The sequence below is a fragment of the Trichinella spiralis genome, assembly GCF_000181795.1.
Source record: "Trichinella spiralis strain ISS 195 chromosome Unknown Scfld1557, whole genome shotgun sequence".
Taxonomy (NCBI): Eukaryota; Metazoa; Nematoda; class Enoplea; order Trichinellida; family Trichinellidae; genus Trichinella; species Trichinella spiralis.
The window spans coordinates 1,430,292-1,455,248 of NW_003528496.1; the positions used below are offsets into that span (position 1 = coordinate 1,430,292).

General features: G+C 32.6%; 9 protein-coding genes across 9 annotated transcripts; 4 read left to right on the forward strand and 5 right to left on the reverse strand.

The window, feature by feature from the left end:
* Positions 1-113: 113 nt before the first annotated feature.
* Tsp_04906 (protein ZNF452) lies at positions 114-606 on the reverse strand (the record flags this gene model as incomplete). The annotated part of the gene is given in 2 exon segments (XM_003369444.1): positions 114-348; positions 359-606. Coding segments are annotated over 2 exon segments (483 nt in total), but the record flags the coding sequence as incomplete, so codon positions are not given.
* Positions 607-1,784: 1,178 nt separating this feature from the next.
* Tsp_04907 (conserved hypothetical protein) lies at positions 1,785-2,120 on the forward strand. Its single transcript, XM_003369445.1, has one exon. It carries the CDS (start codon positions 1,785-1,787, stop codon positions 2,118-2,120), a length of 336 nt encoding a protein of 111 aa, XP_003369493.1.
* A 1,038-nt stretch (positions 2,121-3,158) lies between these two features.
* Positions 3,159-4,641, reverse strand: Tsp_04908 (conserved hypothetical protein). Its single transcript, XM_003369446.1, has 3 exons — positions 4,551-4,641; positions 3,654-4,054; positions 3,159-3,332 (listed from the first exon to the last, which is right to left on the reverse strand). Exons 1-3 carry the CDS (start codon positions 4,639-4,641, stop codon positions 3,159-3,161), a joined length of 666 nt encoding a protein of 221 aa, XP_003369494.1.
* A 189-nt stretch (positions 4,642-4,830) lies between these two features.
* Positions 4,831-7,746, forward strand: Tsp_04909 (zinc finger in N-recognin family protein). The gene is made up of 15 exons (XM_003369447.1): positions 4,831-5,004; positions 5,314-5,430; positions 5,766-5,899; positions 6,057-6,117; positions 6,229-6,369; positions 6,425-6,511; positions 6,569-6,622; positions 6,672-6,713; positions 6,771-6,833; positions 6,888-6,932; positions 6,994-7,068; positions 7,150-7,254; positions 7,308-7,470; positions 7,534-7,589; positions 7,654-7,746. The coding sequence occupies exons 1-15, from the start codon at positions 4,831-4,833 to the stop codon at positions 7,744-7,746; spliced, it is 1,410 nt and encodes a 469-aa protein (XP_003369495.1).
* Positions 7,747-7,917: 171 nt separating this feature from the next.
* Positions 7,918-10,904, reverse strand: Tsp_04910 (hypothetical protein). Its single transcript, XM_003369448.1, has 15 exons — positions 10,895-10,904; positions 10,682-10,856; positions 10,517-10,577; positions 10,361-10,462; positions 10,121-10,290; positions 9,890-9,971; positions 9,666-9,764; positions 9,535-9,602; positions 9,191-9,467; positions 8,927-9,123; positions 8,753-8,854; positions 8,491-8,641; positions 8,264-8,429; positions 8,112-8,209; positions 7,918-8,031 (listed from the first exon to the last, which is right to left on the reverse strand). The coding sequence occupies exons 1-15, from the start codon at positions 10,902-10,904 to the stop codon at positions 7,918-7,920; spliced, it is 1,872 nt and encodes a 623-aa protein (XP_003369496.1).
* A 178-nt stretch (positions 10,905-11,082) lies between these two features.
* Tsp_04911 (conserved hypothetical protein) lies at positions 11,083-11,655 on the reverse strand. Its single transcript, XM_003369449.1, has 3 exons — positions 11,620-11,655; positions 11,347-11,406; positions 11,083-11,292 (listed from the first exon to the last, which is right to left on the reverse strand). The coding sequence occupies exons 1-3, from the start codon at positions 11,653-11,655 to the stop codon at positions 11,083-11,085; spliced, it is 306 nt and encodes a 101-aa protein (XP_003369497.1).
* Positions 11,656-16,185: 4,530 nt separating this feature from the next.
* On the forward strand, positions 16,186-19,838 carry Tsp_04912 (RING finger protein nhl-1). Its single transcript, XM_003369450.1, has 6 exons — positions 16,186-16,238; positions 16,884-17,114; positions 17,171-17,439; positions 17,495-17,826; positions 17,912-19,444; positions 19,548-19,838. The coding sequence occupies exons 1-6, from the start codon at positions 16,186-16,188 to the stop codon at positions 19,836-19,838; spliced, it is 2,709 nt and encodes a 902-aa protein (XP_003369498.1).
* A 309-nt stretch (positions 19,839-20,147) lies between these two features.
* On the reverse strand, positions 20,148-21,018 carry Tsp_04913 (translin-1). The gene is made up of 3 exons (XM_003369451.1): positions 20,912-21,018; positions 20,504-20,624; positions 20,148-20,372 (listed from the first exon to the last, which is right to left on the reverse strand). The coding sequence occupies exons 1-3, from the start codon at positions 21,016-21,018 to the stop codon at positions 20,148-20,150; spliced, it is 453 nt and encodes a 150-aa protein (XP_003369499.1).
* A 778-nt stretch (positions 21,019-21,796) lies between these two features.
* Positions 21,797-23,230, forward strand: Tsp_04914 (serine/threonine-protein kinase mos). The gene is made up of 4 exons (XM_003369452.1): positions 21,797-22,087; positions 22,141-22,327; positions 22,409-22,599; positions 22,649-23,230. The coding sequence occupies exons 1-4, from the start codon at positions 21,797-21,799 to the stop codon at positions 23,228-23,230; spliced, it is 1,251 nt and encodes a 416-aa protein (XP_003369500.1).
* Positions 23,231-24,957: the final 1,727 nt, after the last annotated feature.

Genomic DNA, 24,957 nt, shown 5'->3' on the forward strand with positions numbered 1-24,957 from the left:
TTCTTCTTCAATTGTGTTATTTGCAATGAACCGTGCGTATACAATGAGCTGTGCACAGTTTGCCTGGTCTGTGGCTCATCACAACTTATAGGAAAAAAAGGAGAACACTTTACCTTTTCAAGAACTTGCTGTTTTATATCATCAGCTAATTCATCGATTCGGCGTTTAACTGTTGAATCAGAAAGAGAAATACTTTTAAATTGCTTCGCCATGTCATCCCCAAGCAGAATCTTTACTGCATTCACAATGCAGGGCTTAACAAGATTTTCTCCAATAGTATGTGGTTTCTTATTCTTGGCAATCAACATGGCTATTTCATATGATGCTCTTATCAGCCTTGACAGTCTCCTGATTATACTTGACTTTTTTCTCAAGTCTCATTTGAGAAAGGGAATCTCTTTCAGCGCAAAAGTATTCCACAGGTTTTTTTGATAACTCAGGATGGCGGTGATGCAAATGCCGCTGCAGTCGGGTTGGCCGTAAAGCATCATTGCTGAATGTATCAAGGCATACAACGCATTGTGGCACTTCAACGCCGTTTTTTTCAATAGCCACGAAGCCGTATTTGATGTACTCTGCATCATATTTGCGTTTTTTCGACACCATTGTACGTATTGTATTTCACGCCAACGTCCAATATAACTTTATTGATGATGTGAATATACACAGACGCTAACTAACTAACTTCCTCCTTTTCCAGCCTGTCGTATGGATAATCCGATCTAACTAGTTTTCGCAGCTCGTTTACCAACTGGATGTCTTCGTGGTACATAGCAGTACGCTAATAAATAACTTGCCTATTGGAAATAATAACAAACTCTATAAGCAACAACCGTGGTGCGAAATGTAATAAAACCGTTGTGTTCACGATTATGAGTAGCCAAGCTAAAAACCATAATCATAGTGGGAGATTTAATTACTGATAAGAATAAAAGGAGCGGAAAAAACCAAACCTGAATTGATGTGATTTCAGACAATCTGAAATCAACTGATATTACAAAATCTCTTGAAAACTGAAACAAATAAACAGCAAATATATGCACACACGAGACAAAAGTTGGTGTTGCCGCGATGTCGAATGAAGGAAAGAATGAGAAAATAAAGTGTGATGGTCGACTTCAGGCGAAATTTTTACCGCATTGCTTGTTTCCACCATTAGACAAAATACGGCTTTGTTCTATCAGTTTGATAAATATCGTGTATATGCCTCTTTCAAAAATTATTCACGTCTCTCGTCACATCAGGTGAATTTCGAAAGGCGATTTTAGTGCAAAGGGAAATTATAAATTGCGCACAGCTGACGCGGTTAAGCTAAAACTAAGATGACCAGAAAAAATAGGCGGTTAAAATTTAGCTGAAGTAGACCAAGCTGAATTTCAAACACCTCTGCAGGACTAAAAATTCTTACTTCTCACGCCCCCCCTGGAACCTTCCTACGCCCCCCTAGGGGGGCGCGCCCCCCTGGTTGAGAAACACTGCTTTAACGCAATAAAAGATGGCTAACACCATATCTTAAAAAGCTGTGCTTTAAAAAATAGTAAATGCTTCTTTATGTCCATATTAGGTAATTCAATAGTAATGCACCCATGTTTGGAAAAGGGTTGATAAACAACAATCACCCGAAAAAATATTTCAGCTAATCATAAGGGAAAGATTTGAATCAATGAGCAATTAGACAAGGAAAACCAATAAGGCAACGACTGGACGGCCCAATAAAATAGCGCAATCAACGACCAATAAGTGAAAAGTGGGCCGGTCTGGACCAAACCCAGGCCTCCGCCCTGATGGTCGCGGCAATTCTTCACGGAGCAAAGGCAGTAGGTGCTGATTTAGAACAACTTCTCCATATCGCCATACTTTCTCGGGTGCAGGGGATCTGTGGCGGTGAGGGGCCGTCATTACCTGTCTATGTCGCCTGTCCAGACGTGCGTTCCTACCCCGACAGTATCAGTGGCGTGCGTTCTGTCTCCACCCGACTCCGCGGCCAAGCCTGCGATGGTCCGGTGAGCCATTTTGGACCATGCCACCATTGGATTACCAATTGGGGACGAATGGCTTTTAACTGTTGCCTGCCGACGTTACCCACGCAAGTGCGACCTCGCTGTCGCTCCAACACGTGATGGAGTGGATCGTCAGTTCCAGCGCCCCCTGTGCGTAGCGTATCAGCCTTGGGAAAGGTACCGCTGAGGTACGTGTGGGGGCTATGAGGCTGGACGCGACCAATCCTATCAGAGAGTGGCAGGAAAGCGACAAGGAGCTCCGACAACAGCAATATTCCAATTTGAAGTTCTAAAGTTGAACGAGTATTTCGCGCAGTCATTAATTAAACCCTGACGGCAGTCGAAGAAGCGACCCTACTACCGGACTAGCATCTGAATTTGTTGCCAATATAGATGCACATATATGAACACTAAGAAACGTGTACTTTTGTGTATGTAGAATCGAGTGCCAGTTTGTGCGAGAAGTGAGTAGCTTTGCAAATCTACTGGCCAATGTGATTATGTATGTTTTATTGACTGTCTTTCTGATGCGTTCCATTTGCTGAATGTTTCTTTTCTATTAATGGTCAATTTTTGAATCAATTTAAAGCTCCTTTAAATTTGTTTTTAAAGATTGAGTACTTTTCAGAGGCATATAGTTGGTGATCTTCAATGTTTAATGTCTTTAATGGCATATCTCTAATCTATATAAAGTTTATTATTTATTCAAACCATGCTTGAGCAAAATGGTGTTTTTTATATTGTATTAATGTAAATATCACCTCTGGAAGAGAAAGGCTGTATTTTTGTTTCCATACTCATTGCAATGTTCTGAATTTTTCATAGAGGAAAAGGTGTAGGTTGTGGTTTTCTTTATGTAAGAAGGCATCAATCAGAAAATTTATTTCTGGATAGCACAGAATCTCCTGATCTATCGTACTTAAATGCTTTATTCAGCAGTATAAATTATAAGATAGTATAATACAGAACAACAGTATAACATAATATAATACACAATGCCATACAAAACAATACAAACCAACAATATAATAAAACAAAACATAAATACAAAACCAATAAAAAACTGTACAGGAGTGAATAAAAGTAAACAATTCAGTTGTGCAGGAAAGGTTGGCACTCAATAATTCTCCGTCTCAGGTACACGGTACGGCACAGCTCTCAAAACTGCTCCATTGTACGCGTACTGCCATCGTATTCTGCAGTCAACGCTGTTATGCGTTGCTGCAGTTCTTCATACTTTTTATTTTTTATCTGTAAATCATTGGCAGTAACGCGACCTGATGTCACTTGTTGAATCAACGTTTCCGTTGATCCCTGCTCATCGATCAGCAACTGGAACAGTTCATACAAGCTGAGGGTGTGGCTTCCCCGCAAGTCAGTTCATTTTGATGTGCTAGTCAACATAGATGGTGAACATCTGCTAGTACCATTCTGGAACTACAGTAGAATCCTGTTAGTACGTTCATCTGGGGACCTGAAAAAACGGACGTACTAAGCGGGAAACATAATCAAGTCATTGGAATCAGTTAATACATTGTGTACAGTAATTCTATTCAATTTGTTCTAGTGAAAAATTTATCAATAATAGTTTGTTTCATGTTTTTTTCCTAATTCGCAAATAACTGTGTCTATTTTCGACAACTAATTAATAACTTTCTCATCGATGTTAAAACTGCAGACGTAACGTCGGACAGTGTCCATTGCCTCGAAGGCTGCCGTCAGAGTCGGAATAGGTAGCGCTTCTTGTTCTTTATCACCATCATCATCGTTGTCTTCCTGATTGGCATCCGCCTGATGCTGCCCTAATATTTCTTTCAGCGATGACTGCTGAAAGGCAAATAAGCTGCTGTCACAATCCACATAGTCACTGAACGTAGCATTTGTTCCAGCAATTTGTTGCCATTCCTTTGAAATTGTGACACTTTCATCCGTATCCTCTACCACAGCAGAATCAGAAAGCTTGCGGCAAAAGCCTGATTTATTAAAGCAGTTGATCACTGCGTTGGCATCAATAGAATTCCAAGCAGAATTAAAGAAATTCATTGCATCCAGAACTGAAATTTTCTTTGGTGCTTCAAGTGAAGCCAGTCTGTCATATACAAGTCTTTTTCTATAGCATTGCTTTACGCATCGAATGATGCCTTGATCAAGCGGCTGCAGGTGACTCGTGCAATTTGATGGAAATAATACTACCTTCACATGACTCAAATATGACGTGTCAGAGGGATGAGCAGGGCACTGGTCAATGAAAAGCAAAATTTTTCTTTTCATGGACCTCATTTTAGCATCCAACATCCGCAAAAAAGATTCAAAAATGACCATTGTCATCCATGAGTTAGAGTTTGCATGATATGTGCAGGGAAAGGTCCGAACATGTTTAAAACATCGGGGATTTTTTGCTTTACCTATGACAAGCGGCTTTAGCATCTCTGTTCCAGATTCATTGCAGCACAGCAAGACGGACAGTGACAGGAACGTCCAGTACTTCTGCAGAAAACTGTGGGAGTCTCAGCTCCGGCAGTTTCCCATTACCGATGCGCGCTGACTGACCGGCCAGGCATGACTGCATTTCTTCCGCTTCCATGTTCTCCTCCAGCTCTGTCTGGAGGGCCTCGATCTGAAGGTACATACGCTCAGTCATTGAGATCGGATCCTCAATCTCGTAGGCGTCAGCGGAGGCGATGCATAGCTCATCCAGCTATTCCAGGGCTGATTCAGCCGATTTAAGTTCACTGCCAGTTTCTTCCACCTTTTTCTGGAATCTGAAGCCATCATTACTTCACTATCCGTAGGCTGTTTAGTTCACGTCTCCTGCTCGGAGGACGAGAAAATGTGCACTGCAGACGATGCCGTGAACTCTACCAATAAATCGGTAGTGGACTGCATATTTCGAATTCGACATAAGCTTTACGAGTGCCGAACAGAAACAAGACGCAAACAACAGAGGATAAGGAGTTTAACTGACCATGCTCACACACGACAATGGCTCAATGACACTACAGTAGTATGATGTATAGGTTCAACTGTTACAGTATCCCGCCGTTCCGTCCGGAACATGTGAATTTAAAAATTTTATGCATCAAAAGTTCAGTAAAAAAGATTTTATGATTCACAAAAACACGAAATTAAAAAATTAATAATTTTAAGCGCATGAGTTTAGAAACAGGCTCCATTATGTTTTGAAATATTTGAAGGGAAATATTTAAAATGACCCATTTCTTAAATTATACCTTCAGATCTATAATACGGTAGTAGAATCGTAAAAATTTCAGATTGAGGTGTTGCAGTGTCGAAAGTGTTTTTACTTTTGAAGATAAACATGACTGATAATTCTGATGAAGCTTTTAATATCAACGATCTGATTCAGTTTTATGATGACGTTGAGCAGCTGGCAGGAGCACATGGAATATCAAACTGCACTTATCCACTTGTAAGCTGCCTAGATATATTTGCATTTGAAAAACTTTAAACTTGTCAAAGATATTAATTTTTTTATCTTAAATTTTGTTTTATTGACAAGACTATTTATTTTTGTCTATAATTTTTGAATGATTGCTTAAATTTTGCTGATTTTTTCTTTCATATTTTTGTATTTATCTTATAACAGTTCTGTTTTAGTTGTAATTATTTGATTGCATGTTCATAGTATTTAATAGAAGCGTACGTTGAGGTAATACTGTTGGTGGCTTACTTTGCAGCACCGTTTAATTTTAAAAGTAATTGCATTTCCAATTGGTTTTTTAAACATCCGTTTGAAATATTTAGGGCTATGTGAAGCGACAGGCAATTTATTCTTGTATAACTTGTTGGGAGAAAAGTGGTTTGTTTTGTGGTATTTGTACTGCTTGCTACTTGAAATGCCACAATACACACGATGCTTTGCAGTTATACACGAAGCGGTATGTTTTTCAGTTAAATCTTATAATGCCATGCTGTTACTAAAAATTTCTTTGTCAATTGTTGTTAATTGTTAATTAAACAATTTAAAATTGTTAAAAATGTCTTTTCTGAATAAAAAAAATTAACAGTAAGTTGCAGTAATATTATTTAATTTAGAAATTTCCGGTGTGACTGTGGAAATAGCACGAATAAATATGTATGTTGCTCATTTGTCCCGGTAGGTGTCAGTTTTGTTTAGTAACAAAAATTTACTTGTATTTGAAATATAAAATAACTAAAAGTGAATGACCAAGGCATTTATCTGTTACTACGTGATCATTTATTTTAGGAGAAAGATCCAGTTAACGAGAAGAATATATATGGCCATAATTTTGAAGGCAAATATTGCTATTGCAATGAAAAGTCGAACGAAACAATGGAGGACGATATGTTTACATGCATTTTTTGTGAAGACTGGTTTCATAAAGGCGTAAGAATATAAAGTAGTGTATCATTTATAAGTACTTATATGTTTTTCATTTTAGCATATAACTGGCAGTTATGAGGATGAAGATGACGAACTGATTTGCAAGGGTTGCGCTGCAAAAAGACCATTTTTAGCGTTTTACATAGTAAGTAGTAAGTAATTTTCACTTTAAAATTGTTTTCTGAGTTATGTTAAATTTTAGGAGAAATATGGAGTGATGGAAAAAACTGATGAAGATAAGAATACAGAAACAGAAGTATTTTTGATGTTACATTAATTTTTAAAGTAATTATTAATATGTTCAGACTGTGCATGTTGAACACGGTGCATTTGAAGCGGAAAAAAAGGTACTGAAGCGTATATTTAAGTTCCTTGTTAACTAATTAAAATAATGGAAATTTTAGCAGAACAATGTAATTGAAGAAGGCAACGAAACTGAGAGCGTAGAACAACTAAAAGCTGAAAAGGTATTTTTTGGAATATATTTGCATGAGAATTAGTATCATTATATTTTGTTGAAGGTTGAATATGTGAAACATGCTGATGGTGAAGTGAAAAATGTTGCAGTTAAAAATCAAATAATTAATAAATATTGTTGCGTAAGATAAATAAAATATGATTTTTTAGCAGTTGTCTGATGAAGAGAAATGCGTACTACCTGCTGTTAAAAATGAGGAGGTGCTTGATTTTTACAATAATCTAGTATGAATAAAAAATTGAAATGACGTTAAAATTTAGTATGATTGCATTAAATTAAAACGTATTTTTTTTTAATTTTTATAGAGTAACAGTTGTTTACTTTCTGGTCGAACTCTGGAAGCTTATTCGTATGATGTATTTATGAGAAATGGATGGCGAAAAGAATTATGTCATTGTTTACTGTGCTTGGTATTAATTGTTGTAGTATTCTGGATGTTTTAATAAAATTGTAATTGTCGTAGGATTTATATAAAACTTATGACTGTGAATTTCTGCTGGACGATGAAGATACTTTTGAAAAGTACAATGAAAATTCACAAAAAAATCCCATTTCGTCTATAGAAGAAATGTTCGATCATTACACTGTTGGAATGAATCCGTCGCAAAAGTTAGAAATAGCATATGGTAAAATTTTCAGATAGAATATTTTGATGTTTCGGTTCAAATTTGAAACTTTTTAAACTGTAGGAATTGCGGAAATGAAGAAAGAACTTTCACAGATGGTTGCCGAATGTGATGGACAAGTAATAAAATTTCAAACTGGCAACCATTTAAATTGTATTCGAGAAACTGAAATTTACATTTTAGACTATCACTATGGAAGATGTTCAGCGTCTTAATCAACGATTAGAACACATCATTGAAAACAAGCGTGCCCGCTTCGAAGACAAGCAATATTAATTTTGAAAAAAAAATTTATTTTATTTTATTCTTTGCAATTCTTGCTTTCATTGTTGATATTTTTATTAAAGATGAAGCACTCTGCACACATGCTACATGTGATATCAACATGTTGATATGTATGAATGTTTGCTAAAATTTAATAACGAATTCTTCATTTTCAAAAATTGATTAAAATAAATCCCAGAAATCATATTGATCAGGAAATTGTTCATGCAGTCGCAAGTATTTTTCGCTAGCATGATCACGTAAAGTTTTATTACCCAAATTGTGATACAGTGCAGCCTAGAAATGGTAATAATTGAAAAATATTTATGAATAAATAATCAGCATATTAATGATAAGAACAACAAATGCAAACTTACCAAGAAAAGTAATGCATATTTCCTATGATAATACGGCACTTCAAATTTGTCGAAAATATCCAACGCAGATGACATGAAAGATATTGCACGATTGATTTCTGAAAAGAAATTGTGATAACAATATGTGAACAAGCAAAAATGGTCACGCTAACCGTCGTTTCTATTCTTAACAGTTGTGGACTGGTTCGCAAGATCGTAATGACAACGTGCCAACAGTCCCAGGCACAACGCTTCTTCAAAAGCATATCTGTGATGTCTAAGCATAATCAACGCTTGTTCAGCAAATGCAATAGCATTTTTCAAATTTCCAATTTTGTACTAAAATAAATTGAAAATAATAGAATATGTATGTAAGTTTAAAATGAAAAACACCATTAACTAAACAAACAGCTATTCGTCGCTCAAGCAGGCTGTCCAAGTAAGCAACTTCTAAACGATCTCGAATAAGTACATAAAACCGCTTCATCAGTCGAACCATATTCAAAGGATGTTCAAATTTCAACGCCATATCAATCATCTCAATCAACAGTCTAAAAGCAAGATCGAATAAGAATTCAATATTTGAATTTATTCATTTTAAACGTTTCCGTTCTGCGTTAACTGTAGAACAGAAACTGCCAATTTGAAAATTATAATTATACCGCAAAAAATAAAACGGATCTTCTGCTCTTTTACTTTCCAAGTGTTCGAAAAGAATAAAAGCATTTTCATATTCTTTACGCATGGCATAAACTCTTATTTGTCTGAAAATGAATTATTAAAAATTCTATCATAAAACAACAAATAATTATTGAATGGGATTATTTATTTCTAACTTTATATGCGCTTCTGCTGGTGAAAAAACACTACACTTTTGAACCAAACTTTCACAAAGGCCTACATCGCGCTTGTAGAAAGCAATTTCAAAATTGCAAAATATTTCGCACATCCTCCATTTCGATGCCAGCTGTTCACCGGTTTTGTAATTCATCTTCATATATTCAATCATCGAAAGTGCTAATTTAATATCACCCTAAAAGAAAGATTTGATCATGCAAATTACTGCTTTTTCTTTTCCCCTTAATAATTATTGTATTCACTTGACAAAACGACGAATAAATAAAGTTGCAAAGCAAAACGCAATAGCATTCCATTCTGTTCAAGTTGGGTATTTTGTCGGCAAATTTTAGTGGAACAGTAGAATTGAATAGCCGCTTGAGGCAAAAGCTTGTTGCTATTCTGAAATATCCACGTGAAGTAAAAAATGACGACACCACTGCACCATCGTCCATGAAAATATATGCTTCATCATCGAAAGGAGAAGTTTTCAAAGTTGGATTTCCCGAAGAACTTTTAGTAATATCTTTCGGTGAATGTCTACATAGAGACACTTCATATGAAAAAATAAACTAATTTCACTAAATGTGGAATGTGTTTCACATACCGTTGCAGTTGATTTGTTTCTCTAATCCTTTTGATCATATTATATCGCCACAAACCATACTCTAATAACTGGAAAAAACACAATACTGATGACACGTTTGCTTTGTAAGATTATTCAAAGAAAGCTGTTACCGAAAAACGATAAGGTATAAGTTTATTTGTAATATAATACATAGAAAAGAGAGCATCTTCTTTCACTCGTTCACTCACATCCATTTCTAACATGTAAAACTGAAATAAAAACCATTTTTGTAAATAAATATTATCAACATTCTCTACTAACAATACTATAAGCTATAAAATTATAAAAATTATTGAAACTGAAAACTGAAACAGAAATATGTTTAGTCGCATACCAGGCACATGAGGATAGCATAGTTGTCATTCTGACAGGCAGCGTTCCTCATACAACCTTTCCAATATCGTTCCGCCAAATCACTATAAATTGTAATTTTAATAAACAAAAGAAAACATATTTAACATTAAACTGAAAAAAGATTAATTATAAAATAGTTTGAATATAATTTACAATATAATACTAATCCACTCACTATAATTTCATCCTGTTCAACATTTTTATCAACAACAATTGAGGAATTGGAAGTGGTAAATTCTGTCGATCATCATTTGGAGAACGTTTAGCCTTATAATATGGACTGCATCGACGTATTGGAAATCGACTAAAATAGCAGTGGATATTCTCTAACACACCTTCACCATCCCGTACACGCATCAAGTTATATGCATGGAAAAGTTTCTGAAATTTATGAAAATATTTTATAAAAAAACAAACCAAAATGTCATGCAAATATAAACAAAGCTCATACTATAGCAAATACATTATGATGTTCTTCGATAACTTTTTTAATCCATTTTTCCACTTGTTCAAACGGAGGAGCGTCACTAACTTCCAGACGCAAGTTAGCAATCTTTAAATAACATTAATAAAAAATAAATGTAAAACATATAAAAAAGAAAAATACTTGGTTCTTAATTGTTGATTCAACTTCGGAAAGTGAACAACTGTAGTTTGAACAATCCAAGCTGTAAAAAAAGTTCAACAAATATTAAAATTTAAATGTATCATGAGCAAAATTGAAAGAATAACCTTAAATTTTTAGTTTATTTTCAAACTGTTTAATACTTACTCCCGGACCGCTGTTTCTTCGTTGGTTTTGACAGAAATTTCCTGCAATAGATCTGAGCTGCTATTACTGTTATTGAATGAAAGTCCTACGAAATTGCAAAAGTTTCGCCAAATTCCAGTCATCTCTGCTGTACTGCATTCGAAGGCGAAAATGTGCACTCTTTTCAAAAAAGTAGCTTAAAATTTAATAATACATTAAATTCAACAGTCAAACCAGAAAACATTCCACATTACCCATCACACTTCCTCTCCTTTGCGGATCGTAGGGAAATACTGTTCTGACGTCAAATTTTAATGAAAACAAAAACGAATGAAAATAAGGATATCCATAAAGACAAAGAGACCGAACTCTGAAAAACGATTCTTATTTGCAGCTGCAGGGTAATCTGAAAACTTGAAAGCTCACTCCTTATCAAAACGTTGGAAAAAGTCGTCATCAAAAATGTCACAGTTCTCCACGAGGAATGATTTCATATACGAATATGTCATATGTTGGCTGTTGTCAAGCAACAGCATGCATGTAATTTCGGCCCATTGGACGAATTTATGTATAGGCATGATAGATGTTTCGCACTCATCATTCAGAAGTTTAGCCAGAACGCAAGAACATATCTAAAAGAGAATTTCTTTACAACAAACGTTACAATTTATCCCCTTCGTATTTACTTGAATAGGCGTCAAATGATCAAGGTTCAAGTAATCATACTCGGCGCCTTTGAATTCATGCTACAAATAAATTAATCAGTTATTTAACAAATAACTAATTCACATCAAACATTTTTGTACTCTCAAAAATCAGCTCTCATTATAAATGAATATTTTTTTATTTATACAAAACTTATATTGAAAAAATACAAAAACACTATCAACTATTTACGCAATTCAACTGGCATTATTAAAAATCAAATTAAATAAGCATATTCAAATGTATTATCATACTTCGTCAAAGTCTTCATACAGTCCCCTTAACGACATTTTATAAATTTCAAAAAGTAAAATAATTTCGCAATAATTTAAGTGATCTATGAACACTGTTACCGTAAATTTGATATGTAAGAAGTATTTGTAATTTTCGAATATTAAATGCTAAAGTAATTTTATTTGTAGTAAAAATTAATTAACAGCTCAATTCAATCAAGAAAGGAATAACAATGAAATTTTATTACTTTGCTTTATTGTCTGCTACATTAATATATTTAACATTGTCTTATATAAAATATAATCTAAAAGCTACTGCAATATATTTAATGGAAAATATCATATTAGTGTATAAAATTTTTCATATCTGACAATCAAAGAAATGCGTTTTATCTATTTTCCCGCGAATTCCTATTTGCCATGATTGCTGCAGCAAGTTTTGCTGTGTAAAAGTTATGCTGGTTTATTAAAATCGATAATCTCAAATTCTCTACTCTTGTCGACGAGAACAATATATACACCAGTATTAACTCGAATGATGAATGAACAGAGCTATATAGTAGATAAATACACGATAGAATAAGTTACATAATAAAAAAACCATATCATCCATTTGTATTCTCATAGTAAGAATGTGGAAACGTAAATAAGAATATACAATACGATTAAAAAGATGATCAAGTGTAATTTATAATTTTTGTCTTCAGCAATTAAATGCAGTCTACAGAACTGGAAAGTGATCTTTTTGAAAATTGTAGTTGTTGTGTAAAGTAATTCAGTAACTTTTTAGGAAAAGGCTTCAATTCAAAAATTCTAAAAGTTTTTCAATAATCGTTTTGCTAAAGCGATACAGTAGTATTACTAGTGTAAAGTTCTTTTAATTAATTTGCAAATGCATATGGATATTAAGATTTCCAGTTTCTTCTGTAAGTGCTTAATTAATTATATTTAATGTTTTTATAATTATAAAAGTGTAGTTATTGGTAAAAACTGTTTATTTACTATATTATGGAATAATTTCAATATATTTGATTCGGTTTTTTTGTTTTTCATAATTATAAAACAAAACTATAATTTTATAAGTTTACTACGGCTTGTTTGTTATTTAATTGTGCCTTTTTTTGAACCGTGCATTTTGTGACATTTGCTAGTGGCAGAAAATGTTTTTGAAACATAGCAGCAAGTATTTCATTTCACTTTGCTTGGCATCTCTTAGCACGTCATAAAAGTGACGTATTTCGAAGCAAAGCAGATTGATAAGTTTTCAAAGGAAATTTTATATGTTTAATATGTTTGTTAAAATTCATCATCGACATTTAACAAGGGCAACTTTTTGCTGCGCGTAATCTTTTCCTTTGCTTTGACTTTTGCTCATTAGTTTTGTAAAGACGTTTTTTTCTTCTCATTAAAAGCAAGTCTTATAAACTGAATTACTTTTTTTATTGTATATATTTTTATGTACTTTTTGCGAATTACGAATCTTTCAAATAAATTAATAAAAATACGTTTATGAATCAAATTTATAGTATGGTTCATTCAATAGATTCAAGAGATCGCTTAAATATTCAAACATTCACAACAATGTCCAACGTTGAAAAGGTAGATTGATTTTGCATTTTTTATTTTGTTGTTTCATTACGAGACGTTGTTCAAAGTCATTTGCTTTATTAATGTGAATTTGAATGTTTCATCTCATTTCCTGACTACTTCCGCAAAGCTGTTCAGCAAACACTAGCATTTATTCGAATGTTTGTTTTGTGTATTAAAAAAATACTTATATTAGTAATGCAGAATCACATAAATGATTATTTCTTAAAGAAATAAATTTGCACCAAAATAATTAATTCAATAATGAATTTTTTTTAATTTATATATTAGTTATGTATCGAATCTTTTCAAAATGTTTAAGTTTAGAGCAGAAATAGCCGTTCTTTTTTTTAAATTTAATTTAAAGTATAGCATAATAAACTTGCCACACATTTCACTTTCATATTTTTATAGTATTATGATAAGTATATTTTATAGTATGAGTTTTAACAGTTAACATATTTTAAAAATGATTATTACAGCTTTCAGTTTTGTATTCACTGTGAAGATGTGTTTCGTACTAATTTCACGTAATTTCAATTCGCAAAATAGAAATATTTAATTCGCATTTTTAATTGAATGTATATAAAAATTGAAAGTTCATTTCACAAAAGTGAAATCCAGTGATGTTGTTTACATGAATATAAAACATGTATAGACAGAGATAGATATTACTCTTCCTCAAAATAATTATTTGCAAAATTAGAAGATTATTCCATCATAGCGTTTGATATTTTCTTTGATAAAAAAATGTTTGAATATTATTCCAATGATATTAAATTTTAATAAAATGTTGAATTTTTCTTATTGTTGAATAATATTGGATTCACAGTGAAATTAATACATGTATGTAATAGTAAGATGACAACGATTGTGAGTTATGTTCGATCTTACCGCAATTTGAGAAATAAAGCTAACGAGTTAGTGTTCTCAATTATCAAGAGAAAAACCACTTCTAGCACAACTGCCACACTGGATGATGCTTCTTTATTCACGCCTACATATTTCAAGAGCAAACCGTGGTGGTTTTGGACGGCGGCTGACTGGCTTTATTTTTAATTTTGCAGAGCTTCGTCTTGTTCGCTAGCTTGATTCTGGTTCAGCTTTCAAGTCGGACAGCTGTTTCGGTTTGGCTCCACCTGGCTTAACGTGTTCAATCATTTCAATGGAAAAGTGACGCGCGAGAAACGATGACCGGAAACATCATCATTTGCCCAGTTCTGTTTAAGCTGTGAAGATGCTTTCACTTGGTAAAAAAACAACAACAACAACACAGTTAAGCTTCTTTATTGGCTGAATTTTTTAAACACCTACTTTTGATTTAAAAATTATTTTCATTTCACTTTTATTTTAATTATTCTAATAGTTATTTTATTTTTGCGAAAGAAGTCCTTCCTTCTTTCTTTCCTTCCTTTCCTAACTTCCTTCCTTAGAACTTTAGAAAATTTACGCTTATCATTGCAGTCAAATTTGTTTCAATAATTGTTTAATGTTTAATTTTAAATAAAACATAACCAATTGATGATTTCATTGAAACTTTTTATGTTTATTTCCATTTTATTTATACAACTGAATTATTATAATTGAAATAATATAATTTCATACATAACTGATATAATTTAATTTCAACAGAATTCATAAATCACATTTAAACACACTGCATGTGAAAACACTGCCAAAATGGAATCGAATCCATGCGAAAGCAGCTGCAATTGTAAAAAGCAAACAAAGGTAGATATGGAAGAAAACATTGGAATTCTGCATCATCAAACTTCATCATCAAAGCAACAACCGGACTGGGTAAATCCACTGGAAAAAATAGAAGAACTTTTAACTTGCGCAATCTGTTTAGATAGATACAAGTAAGTGGTGCTTTATGTTAAAAATATTCATTTAAATTATTTTTAAATGGAACAATTTTTATTTATATACTTTGAATTAAATTTATATAACAAGTTTAGAATTTTGCCCGCTTTGAAATTTTAAAGAATTTTTTTTGTTGTTTTATTATGAGTTTGAAGTTTTTTGAATTTTGCGAGCTTTGAAGCTGGTTGGATTTGAGTCATTTTTAAATGCAAACACATCTGTGTAATTTTTTAAATATTATAACTGTTAAACTTCAAAGTTGAGTAAGTTGATTATTAAGTAAGGAACAAAATGCAGAATTGTCGTTGTAGTTTTGTTTGTTAATGGTAAGTTGCTGTTTCACGCTTCTATAAATACTATTTCAAATATTACTTTTTGAAATGAAGCAAGTTTTTGCCAAATTTTCTACGCTCGAAAATGGGGTGAGTATTTTACGAAACTTCTGCTAATCAAGTTTAACTCGTCGATACTGTAGCAACAAATACGAATGTTTAATTGCAGGATATTTAAAAATTGTTTTAGAATTTTTAATGAAGCTTGAATTAAACATTATTTTTCTAATTATTCAAACACCAGTGAGCATACGATAATACATATTTTGGTAATAAATTGAGGAATATTTTTTCTGAAACTTTTCTTTTTTTAAACATGCATTATTTTTGAAAATAACCATCTTTTTATATCGCTTTGATGGCAATTTCAATATGATTCTTCATGGATGGATTTTTGAAATGTATCTAATATGATTCTGAGTAAAGTGAACACTGAGAAATGAAAATTTTTACACATTTTTTATTAAGGAAATGAATGTATATAAAAATAATATCAGTTCCAATAAATACTGAACCATTTATATCTTTCGCTTCTTTATTTCAGCTTTATATACAGTAATGCAGCAGAGGTTTCAGCAAATAATCATAGGCTTTCTCACTTCCATTGAACACAGGAATAAACAAATAAATATATAAAAAGCATTTTGCAAGCCAGTAAACTGAATAAACATTTGAATAATTAGAATCAATTAATGTAGAAAAAGCGAATAGTATCCAATAAGTTAAAAGCGGTTTCAATTTATCATTCTTTGGACTGGTGTAAATAAATTTCGCAGATCTCATGGCTGGATAGACGATACAAATGAAATGGCAAAGCAGTTCAGCAATGGGTGAAAACATTAGAAATCCACAAATGTAAATGCATATAATTCCGAACGCATGTTCTCGCTTTTCTTCAGAATGCTGCTCAATTTTTGCAAAAAGCCTACCAATTGGTTTGGTCTCATCGTAGAGAATTTCCCAAATGTCATCGAACAACTGACGTAGAGATGGTGCCATTCTGCAGCTTCATATGTGAACTGTTTTGCATTAATTAGTTGACAAGAAATTTATCACTGCATTTTAAACTAGTTTATATTTGTTTAAAATATTTTTAATGTTTTTAATTTTAAAGTTTAATGTTTAGTTTTTGTTTCAATAAATGAATAATTAACAAGCGAATATTGATTAACAGTTGTGTTCAAGTAGTAATGTAACAATGGGGAATCAGATTACATAAAATATGTTTACTGTTTTTATCAGAAGCAACTTTTGTAGCATCGGGCACATTTGAAAAAAATTTCGCATTAAAACCATAAACTGTAACTAATTTGCATTAAAAAGAATCAAAATATTTAACAAACTTTATTATAATATCTTATTTTTAATAATATTAAATGTTGACTTTTTAAAAATGTTCCATTATTATTTTTTACATAATGATGCAGTGTTAATAATTACATAAATTCTGTTTGATTTCATAGTTGATAGTATTATTCCTGAATATATTTTTACCGTTAGGCATCCTAAAGTTCTTCCATGTCAGCATAGCTTTTGTTTGGAGCCATGCCTTGATGGGCTGATAGATGTAATTCGACGTACAGTCAAATGTCCAGAATGTCGAATAGAGCATCTGGTACCGCCGGACGGAGCCAGAGGCTTTCCAACCAATTATACATTGGTGGGATTTTTGGAAATACATTTACAAGCTACTGAACAAAGTACATCTGAACTGGAAGCTTATATTCGGAGGTGAATTGATATTGCATTTGAAATCATTTTAACAATAAGTAATTTAATAATTTCAGTTACAATATGGAACGGTGTAAAATTTGTGATGAAAAAGCTGCCTTACGTCTTTGTTCACACTGCAATAAAAAAATCTGCCAAGAATGCCAAAACAATCATGTAGAAATGATGAAGCGTGATTTGAATCGTTTGACGAATCAAGTCAAGCGTGTTGCTGGGCGCATCACTGATTGGACCGATTGTATCATTAGAGCAACTGAAAATCTCAACTTGCAAGCTGATTCTTTAAAAGAAGAAATTCGAGAATGCCTAAGGCGATTATATAAAGGTAAGAAATTATTTTGTTTAATAAAAAAAACAATTATTAAACTGAAATATTGAAGAAGTGAAAAAACGTGAAGAAGTGCTGTTGGCTGAGGTCGATACGTATTGTTCAATTGAGAAGAGAATTCTAAAAAGTGTGCAAGAAGCCTTTGATTTTGAATCGAATAACATCAATGAGGCTGTAGCTCGTGTTGAATCATACCAAAAAGGAGAACGAAATATGACGTTGGACGTTTTAGTACGCTACAAGCAGATGTTTTTTGATGGACTTGAACATCTTCGCTCTTTTACACCTGATGTGGATGCACTTTGCAACAAAAGGCTTCGATTTGCTGTCAATACAAGCACAGCTACATTGGCAAGTATGATTGCTCATTTTGGTGAAATTCAAGTGAGTATATTATTAATTTATTTTGAAATTAATAAATCAACATTTTGCATTCATATTTCATTTTCACTGGCATATTCTAATGCAGGTATGTCACTTTATGACGAATATTAGCTTGCAAAATAGTGATATTATGGTTCCGCGATTTCTTCGAGTTGATCTCGAATCAGACGAATTGAACTTTGAAAAACGTGAAAGATCAACCGCTTTACGGCACCACGAGGAACAACCATTGGAAGGGAAGAAAACATCTATGCTTACGGAAGAGTCGAATAAAACTGGTCGAAAAGCGAATCGTTTATCGACATATAAACCATCCGAAGTGTACGAATCACACAGACAATCAGAACGTGTGCATGTTGATATATGTGAAGCTTTTGCTTCAAGTCCATGGCAATTTGGAATTCACGAACCTGATCCTGACCAGCCAACTTGTAGCAATGTTGCTTATGTTGATTACAAGCGACCCAAAATAAGAACCCAATCTAGCGATGATCCAGATGACGAACTGAATACTCGAGTAGCAAATATACGTCGTGATTTCGAATCTCGACGTCGTCAACTTGATCAACAAATTCATACAATTGTACATCAGGGTAATAATGTAAAATCATCTCAGCCAACCAGTATTGTCGATGATAGTAGAATAAACGAATTGAACACAGATGAAGAGATGGACATTCAACAGATTCCGATTCAAGTTTTCACTAGTACAATTGCTTCGTGTTCATGGCCAGCAGTAGTAGTTGTCGACGATGAAGCTGACTCTTCTCCGGAAGAAATATTCGATGATCACCACCAGAATGTTGCTTCAGCTGATAACAATGGTGTAGCTTCAACATCACTGTCATTGTTCAACGATGACGATGAACGAAAAGCAAAAAGACGTTCATTTGTTTCTGATGACAAGTCTGACAATAAGCGGGATTTAAACGAATCGAACAGACGTTGGTCGAACAAAATACCTCCCACAACATCGATGAAGCAAGCACCATTTTCATGCGACAAGATACCAGTGAAGCGTTATACATACACTAACAATGCTCCGAAAAATAATTACGCAAGAAAAGGGCGAATGATTGTAAAATTTGGTGAAAAGGGGGATAATTTAGGTCAGTTCAATTGGCCAAGAGGTGTTGCACTTTCTTCGAATGGTAGAGAAGTGATCGTCTGTGACAGTAGCAATCATCGACTACAGGTATTCGATTTGCATGGTCATTTTTTACGTTCATATGGAAAATATGGAAACGGAAGCGGAGAATTCGATAGCCCTGCCGGTGTAGCGGTAAATCATTGCAATCAACTAATTGTCAGTGATCGATACAATCATCGTTTACAAATTTTGGATCCAAATGGACGAAGTGTACGCATTCTTGGATGTCATGGCCAAAATAATGGTCGTTTCAACAATCCATGGGGACTGACAATTGGAAGTCACGGTACGATTTACGTTTGCGACAGAGACAACCATCGTGTTCAAGTTTTACAATCAGACGGATCGTTTTATGCAAAATTTGGTGAATTGGGAAGTCGCGAAGGCCAATTTCAGCATCCGCATTTTATTGTTGCTAATCATCATGATCAACTGATCGTCAGCGATACAAGCAATCATCGCATCCAGGTAATTGAACAGAAATATGCAAAATGATCTCCTTTTTTAAAGACTAAACTTTTGTAAATAACAGAAAATTTTCTACTTTTAATCCATCTACTTACTATTTAAGGTATTTGATCAAAATGGCCAGTTTCAATTTGCATTTGGCAGTGAAGGTCATCACGAAGGTCAATTCAAATATCCAAAAGGTGTCGCAATTGATGACCAAGAGTTCATATTTGTTGCCGATTCAGGGAATAGCCGTGTACAAATTTTTTATCCAGACGGCCGTTTCTTCGCTCAGTTTGGTAGTTGGGGCAACGGTGATGGTGAGCTGCGTTCTTTGGAAGATCTGAAAGTCACTTCAGATGGTTTTATAATAGTAACTGATCGTGAAAACCATAGAGTGCAAATATTTTAATTCTGTCTGCTTAAATCTTCTTCATTGTGTGTTGCGTTGTCTTGTTTGCGCTTTATTTTAAATTCTTGCTTCTATTGTCGTCACCTTATACGGGTGGAAAACAATTAACAGTATTATTTACTGGTTTCCAACAGAAAAATGAAATATGTTAGTAATATATGTTATTTATCATTTGAGAATACTAAAAATAAAGAAATGTTTGCCTTTAAAATGTCTAAATTCTTTAAAATAATGCTATCTATACTAATATATATTATATGAGAAATTTCAGAATAATACAAAATGAAAATAAGTATTTTTATTTTACATTCATTTCTCTTGTTTAGAATATTTTCTGAGACCACGGATTGTCAAATTGTATTTCACTTCTTCAACTTTGTTCAAGCTGTATTTCAAGGTGTCGTAATGTTTTCGAAGGTTACCACTTTTGAAGTTCAACAATCGAAATGCCGCACTGATTTTTCCCAGAATGTCTGCGACATCATCAACGCGTTCATAATGACCAAATGTCGCAAAATTCACAGCAAATCGACACTAAATACATTAATTGAAGCATCAGTAATGTCAACGCAAAAAACTATAGTTCATAGGACTACTAAGATATTCTTTAAAATATTTCTCAAAATAATATGATTATAAAGCATTGTGTATAATGAAAATCATACAAATTCTGACGTTGAAAGCAAAATAGCGTGTAAATAGTCTTCCAAATCCAAATGAAAACCATTTTCTTCACGTTCTGCCACTAAATTAAATAGGGAATGATAAAAACTCGGATTGATCCAACTTAAAATGTATATTTTAAAAAGTTTTCAATTAATTTGAATTTTACTTCAAATCGGTAAATAATTTTGAAAACTCATGGAATTATAAGAAAAAGAATTTTAAAAACAAAATAACCTCCCAATATTTCAGCTGCTTCTGATCGCGTCAGCAAATGACGTCGGGTAAAAAAAATTAAAATGGCCGCAACGCAAACAATCTTCTGAGTAATGTGACGAAATAACTCATGATATCTATATTTTAAAAAATATTAATATAAAAAATAATAAGTTCTAAATCATAATATCAACCTGTAATATCGATCAGATGAGACAACTTTGGCGAGTGAAGAATAAAATGTTTTCACATTTTGAAGTTCATCTTGCAGCTTCAAAAACCAACCCGAAACTATAAACATATTTATGAGATATTTGAATCTGTGATTTTTTTTAATTCAGCAAAGTTTGAAACAAGTATACAGACAAAATTCAATGAACAACTAACTAAAAAGTGAAAAGAAATCTCTTACGTTTTTCTTCGGTTGGCTGTTGATGAATTTGCATAAGAATACTAGCCAATTTTCCTTCTTCACCTTCCAATCCTAAAACGAGCAGCTCAATTTCCTGAAATAAAATAAAATTTCTAAAGTAAAAAGTAATAATAAAATTTTTTTTTCTAATCATACCTCTTTGCTTTTAAGATCTACCTGAAATTCTTTGTCATATGCTTTGAAGTCATCTTCTATCGCAGAAAAATCGTCCATTTCTAAATGGAGAAGTTGCTCATTTTTTGCAGTATACAATAAAATCTGAACAACATTAAAATTGCATCAAATGCAATGCACCGAGTGGAAAATTTTACAATAAATCACATTACTACAAATTTTCCATTTGATAAGATTCTACTTTTAGTAAAATGGGCGCCAAATCAAAACTAACAGAGTAATACTACCATAATCATAGTACTGATAATGAATAAAAATTAAAATACTTGTTACACGAAAGAAACAAACAAGTTTAAAGTAAAAAAGCATAAAATCATAATGATTACTTAAAAATTGCTGATAAAGTAATCATTGAGGACTAATGTTCAGGAAATTAAATTCGTAATCAGAGTTGACAAAGTATGTAAAAATTTTCAATGCTATTTAGGGTAATAGAACTTGATTATAATTAGTATATGGTGTGTAAATCAAAATGACAAAATTGCCATCGCCTTTAGTCCAACATTGCATATTTGAACCAAGAAAAAATGATTTTCGAAGTGAAATTCATTGTTGTGCAACTGCACCGAAATGCCAAAACGGTTCAGTAACACCAATTCGAAGACCAGATTGGACAGATGAAGCTGAAAATGAAGAAATTCTATTGTGCAGATCAAAAAATAACGAAACCTCAGTCAATCGACAATTAAGCCGTTTCTATTCACCAATTTTGCCTTCAAAAACACTTTTTCCAGTACAAGAAAAAAATTCCCAAAGTGCACAGGTATGTATTTCAGTTTTATTCACTTTCATAAATTTATTATTATTCTGTAACAGACAGCTGCTGAAATAGCTGTAGTACGACGTCATAGTATACTTTTTTCGCATAACAGAAAACATCAATGGAAGAAAAGGAAATTTCGCGCAAGAAAGCTCTATCAAAACACTGAAGATATTTCTAATCATGAGAATAATAAAAATAAAAATTATCTACAAGTTACTACATCATCACACCAGCTTCTTGGTAAGCTTCTTCGTGTATTATTAGCTGAAATTACATTTATGACAATAACTGTCGAGCTATAAAATGAAATTAATACTAGAGGCCAGGGTGGCTTTGGTGCAGTTTATATTGGTATATTAGCCGGTAAATTAGTTGCAATAAAGCAACTGCACAAAACAATTAAAGAGAAACTAGTGGAAAACAGTTTCTGTGCAGAAATGAATATGTTTGGTCTGGATCATCCCAATATTGTAAAAATATTAACATTTTCATCTTTAGAAGCGGAAATTGAAGTAAACAATGCTTTTATTTTTTCTTTTGATGCATTCTAACAAATTTCAGATTGTCTATGAATATGTTAGTAAGAAGAATTTACAGCAACTTATTCATGATTCAGAAATAGAAATAGAACCAATGAAAAAAGTGAAATTTTGTCGTCAAATTGCTGACGCTCTCCAATATTGTCATAAAAATAATATTTTACACTTGGATGTGAAACCATCAAACGTATTAATCAGTTGCGATGGCAATGACTGCAAATTAACAGATTTTGGTTGTAGCCGAAGAATTCACCATGATCAACTTAATGTGGAAGGTAATACTTTAAATCTTGGACAATCTGGAACCCTAATATACAAATGTCCTGAACTGCTTCGAGGTCAACAACCAACCATCAAAGCTGATGTATATTCTTATGGCCTTTTACTGTGGGAATGTGTAATGAGACAAATTCCTTTCGGTGGAATAAATCAACATACGGTAGTGTTTTGCGTTGTAGCGAAACAACTCCGCCCATACGTAAATAATTTTGTTCGTTCTGAAGAAGAAACAAAACTTCTTCGTCTGGCAAAAATATGCTGGGAAGCTGAGCCTGAAAATCGACCCAACTTTCCTCAAATTTGTCACTTTTTTACTAAATTCTAATTTTTCCATTTATACCATTTCAGCACAAGTTCGTTCAAGTTATTTTCAATTCAGTTTTGTAATATTTATATTTTACCCTAAGCGGTTGTGAAACAGTTTTTTTTATCAATTGATTTTCCCCTTAAATAAATTTTATTCTGTGCATAATTCATATCTGCAATTCAATAAAAAAATTTCTTCCTTCTGGATAAACAAAAATAGAGCAGTAGAATATTAAATCGGTTTCAAAATTTCTTCAATTAACTATTTTAATAACTATATGAAGTAACCATAAATAGGCAATGAACGCTTCAAAGGAACTGATTTGTTTATCTATTACACATGAAAAGCACTTTCATCTGTGACAAATAAAAAGAAAAGTAATCTAGATGTTTCTTGCTATGCCAAATTAATGCTGTTAACGACGCTGTTACAGTTTTCATTAAATTAAAATACTTCAATTTAGCGACTATTTTGAAAATCTAAACAAATTTTATAACAGATAATCGGAATTCTTCATTTTATGGTATTTTTACTTTACTTAATTCTGTTTAAGTTCATATTTTATAGAACAAGTAACTTTAGCAAATGAAATAATGGAGGCTAATTTCGACAGTAAAAGCTGCCATTCTTCTTGAAATATATTATGAAGTAAATTTTAAACTGTAAAAATAAATGTAAATTCAAATTGCAAAAATTCGAATAACCATCAGCAATTGTTATAATTATAAGCATTTACTTACAATATCAGTAATCGCAATTCCGTGCAAATTATCCGTAATAGTATATTGTTAATCAAGCACGTATATATATAAATTCTACAGTAATAACTTCAGACATTGTTTGAGATTACTACACTTTTATAGATAGTCACATATTCAGCAATATAATATATTAAAAATTAAATTTTTATTTACTTGAAATCATTGGTAAAAATAAAAACATACGTTTTGTAAATAAAGTACAAATTAATGAAAGAAAAATTATCAATTCAAAATTCTATATTTGTACCTGTTCACGTTCCATTTGTCATGTATTGTTTAAAATGTTTAAAATCTTCTGGATGCATGTAATTGTGTAATTCGAATTTCAAAAAAGAACAAGATAAAAATTTCCCATTAAAATACATATCAATTTAATGCTCTTATCTTTATGAACGTTCCAGAATTATGAAAAGAATACCTCTTCTTTGTTATTCTTTGATATTCTTTAGTACAACAAAGAAACAAACACGAGTACTTTGAAAACATTAATAAGTAATGCACTTGAAACTCTAATGTAACCTAAAGCATTCAAATTAAGCACGTTCGTATCTAATGTAGAGATAAAAAAACAGCAAAGATTTAGTACTGAGGAATTCGTAAAGAGACAAATAAAATTCAGGTATAATTTCCCCAATTTCTGGATACAGTGATGGTATTAATAAAATTCTGACAATTACCGTCAAGATATCTATGCTAAAAAATTTTTATTTAAACTTGAAAATCATTTTCTGTAATTGAAAATTTATTGTATTTGGGTTTTCTTCGGATGAGGTCTAAAAACTGTATGCAAAAGTTAGTTCGATGCAAAAATTTTGTGGGCATCACAAAAATTGCTCTTCTTATTAGAATTGTAAAGTTCTTCTGTTTTTGTTTGTACTTGATTTTCTAATTTCTGTACTTCATGACATCTTTACTTTTATTGGCAGGAGCAGGTCCCGCGGATTAGATGATGTTAAGAGCATCTATAGTATACGATGGATCCGC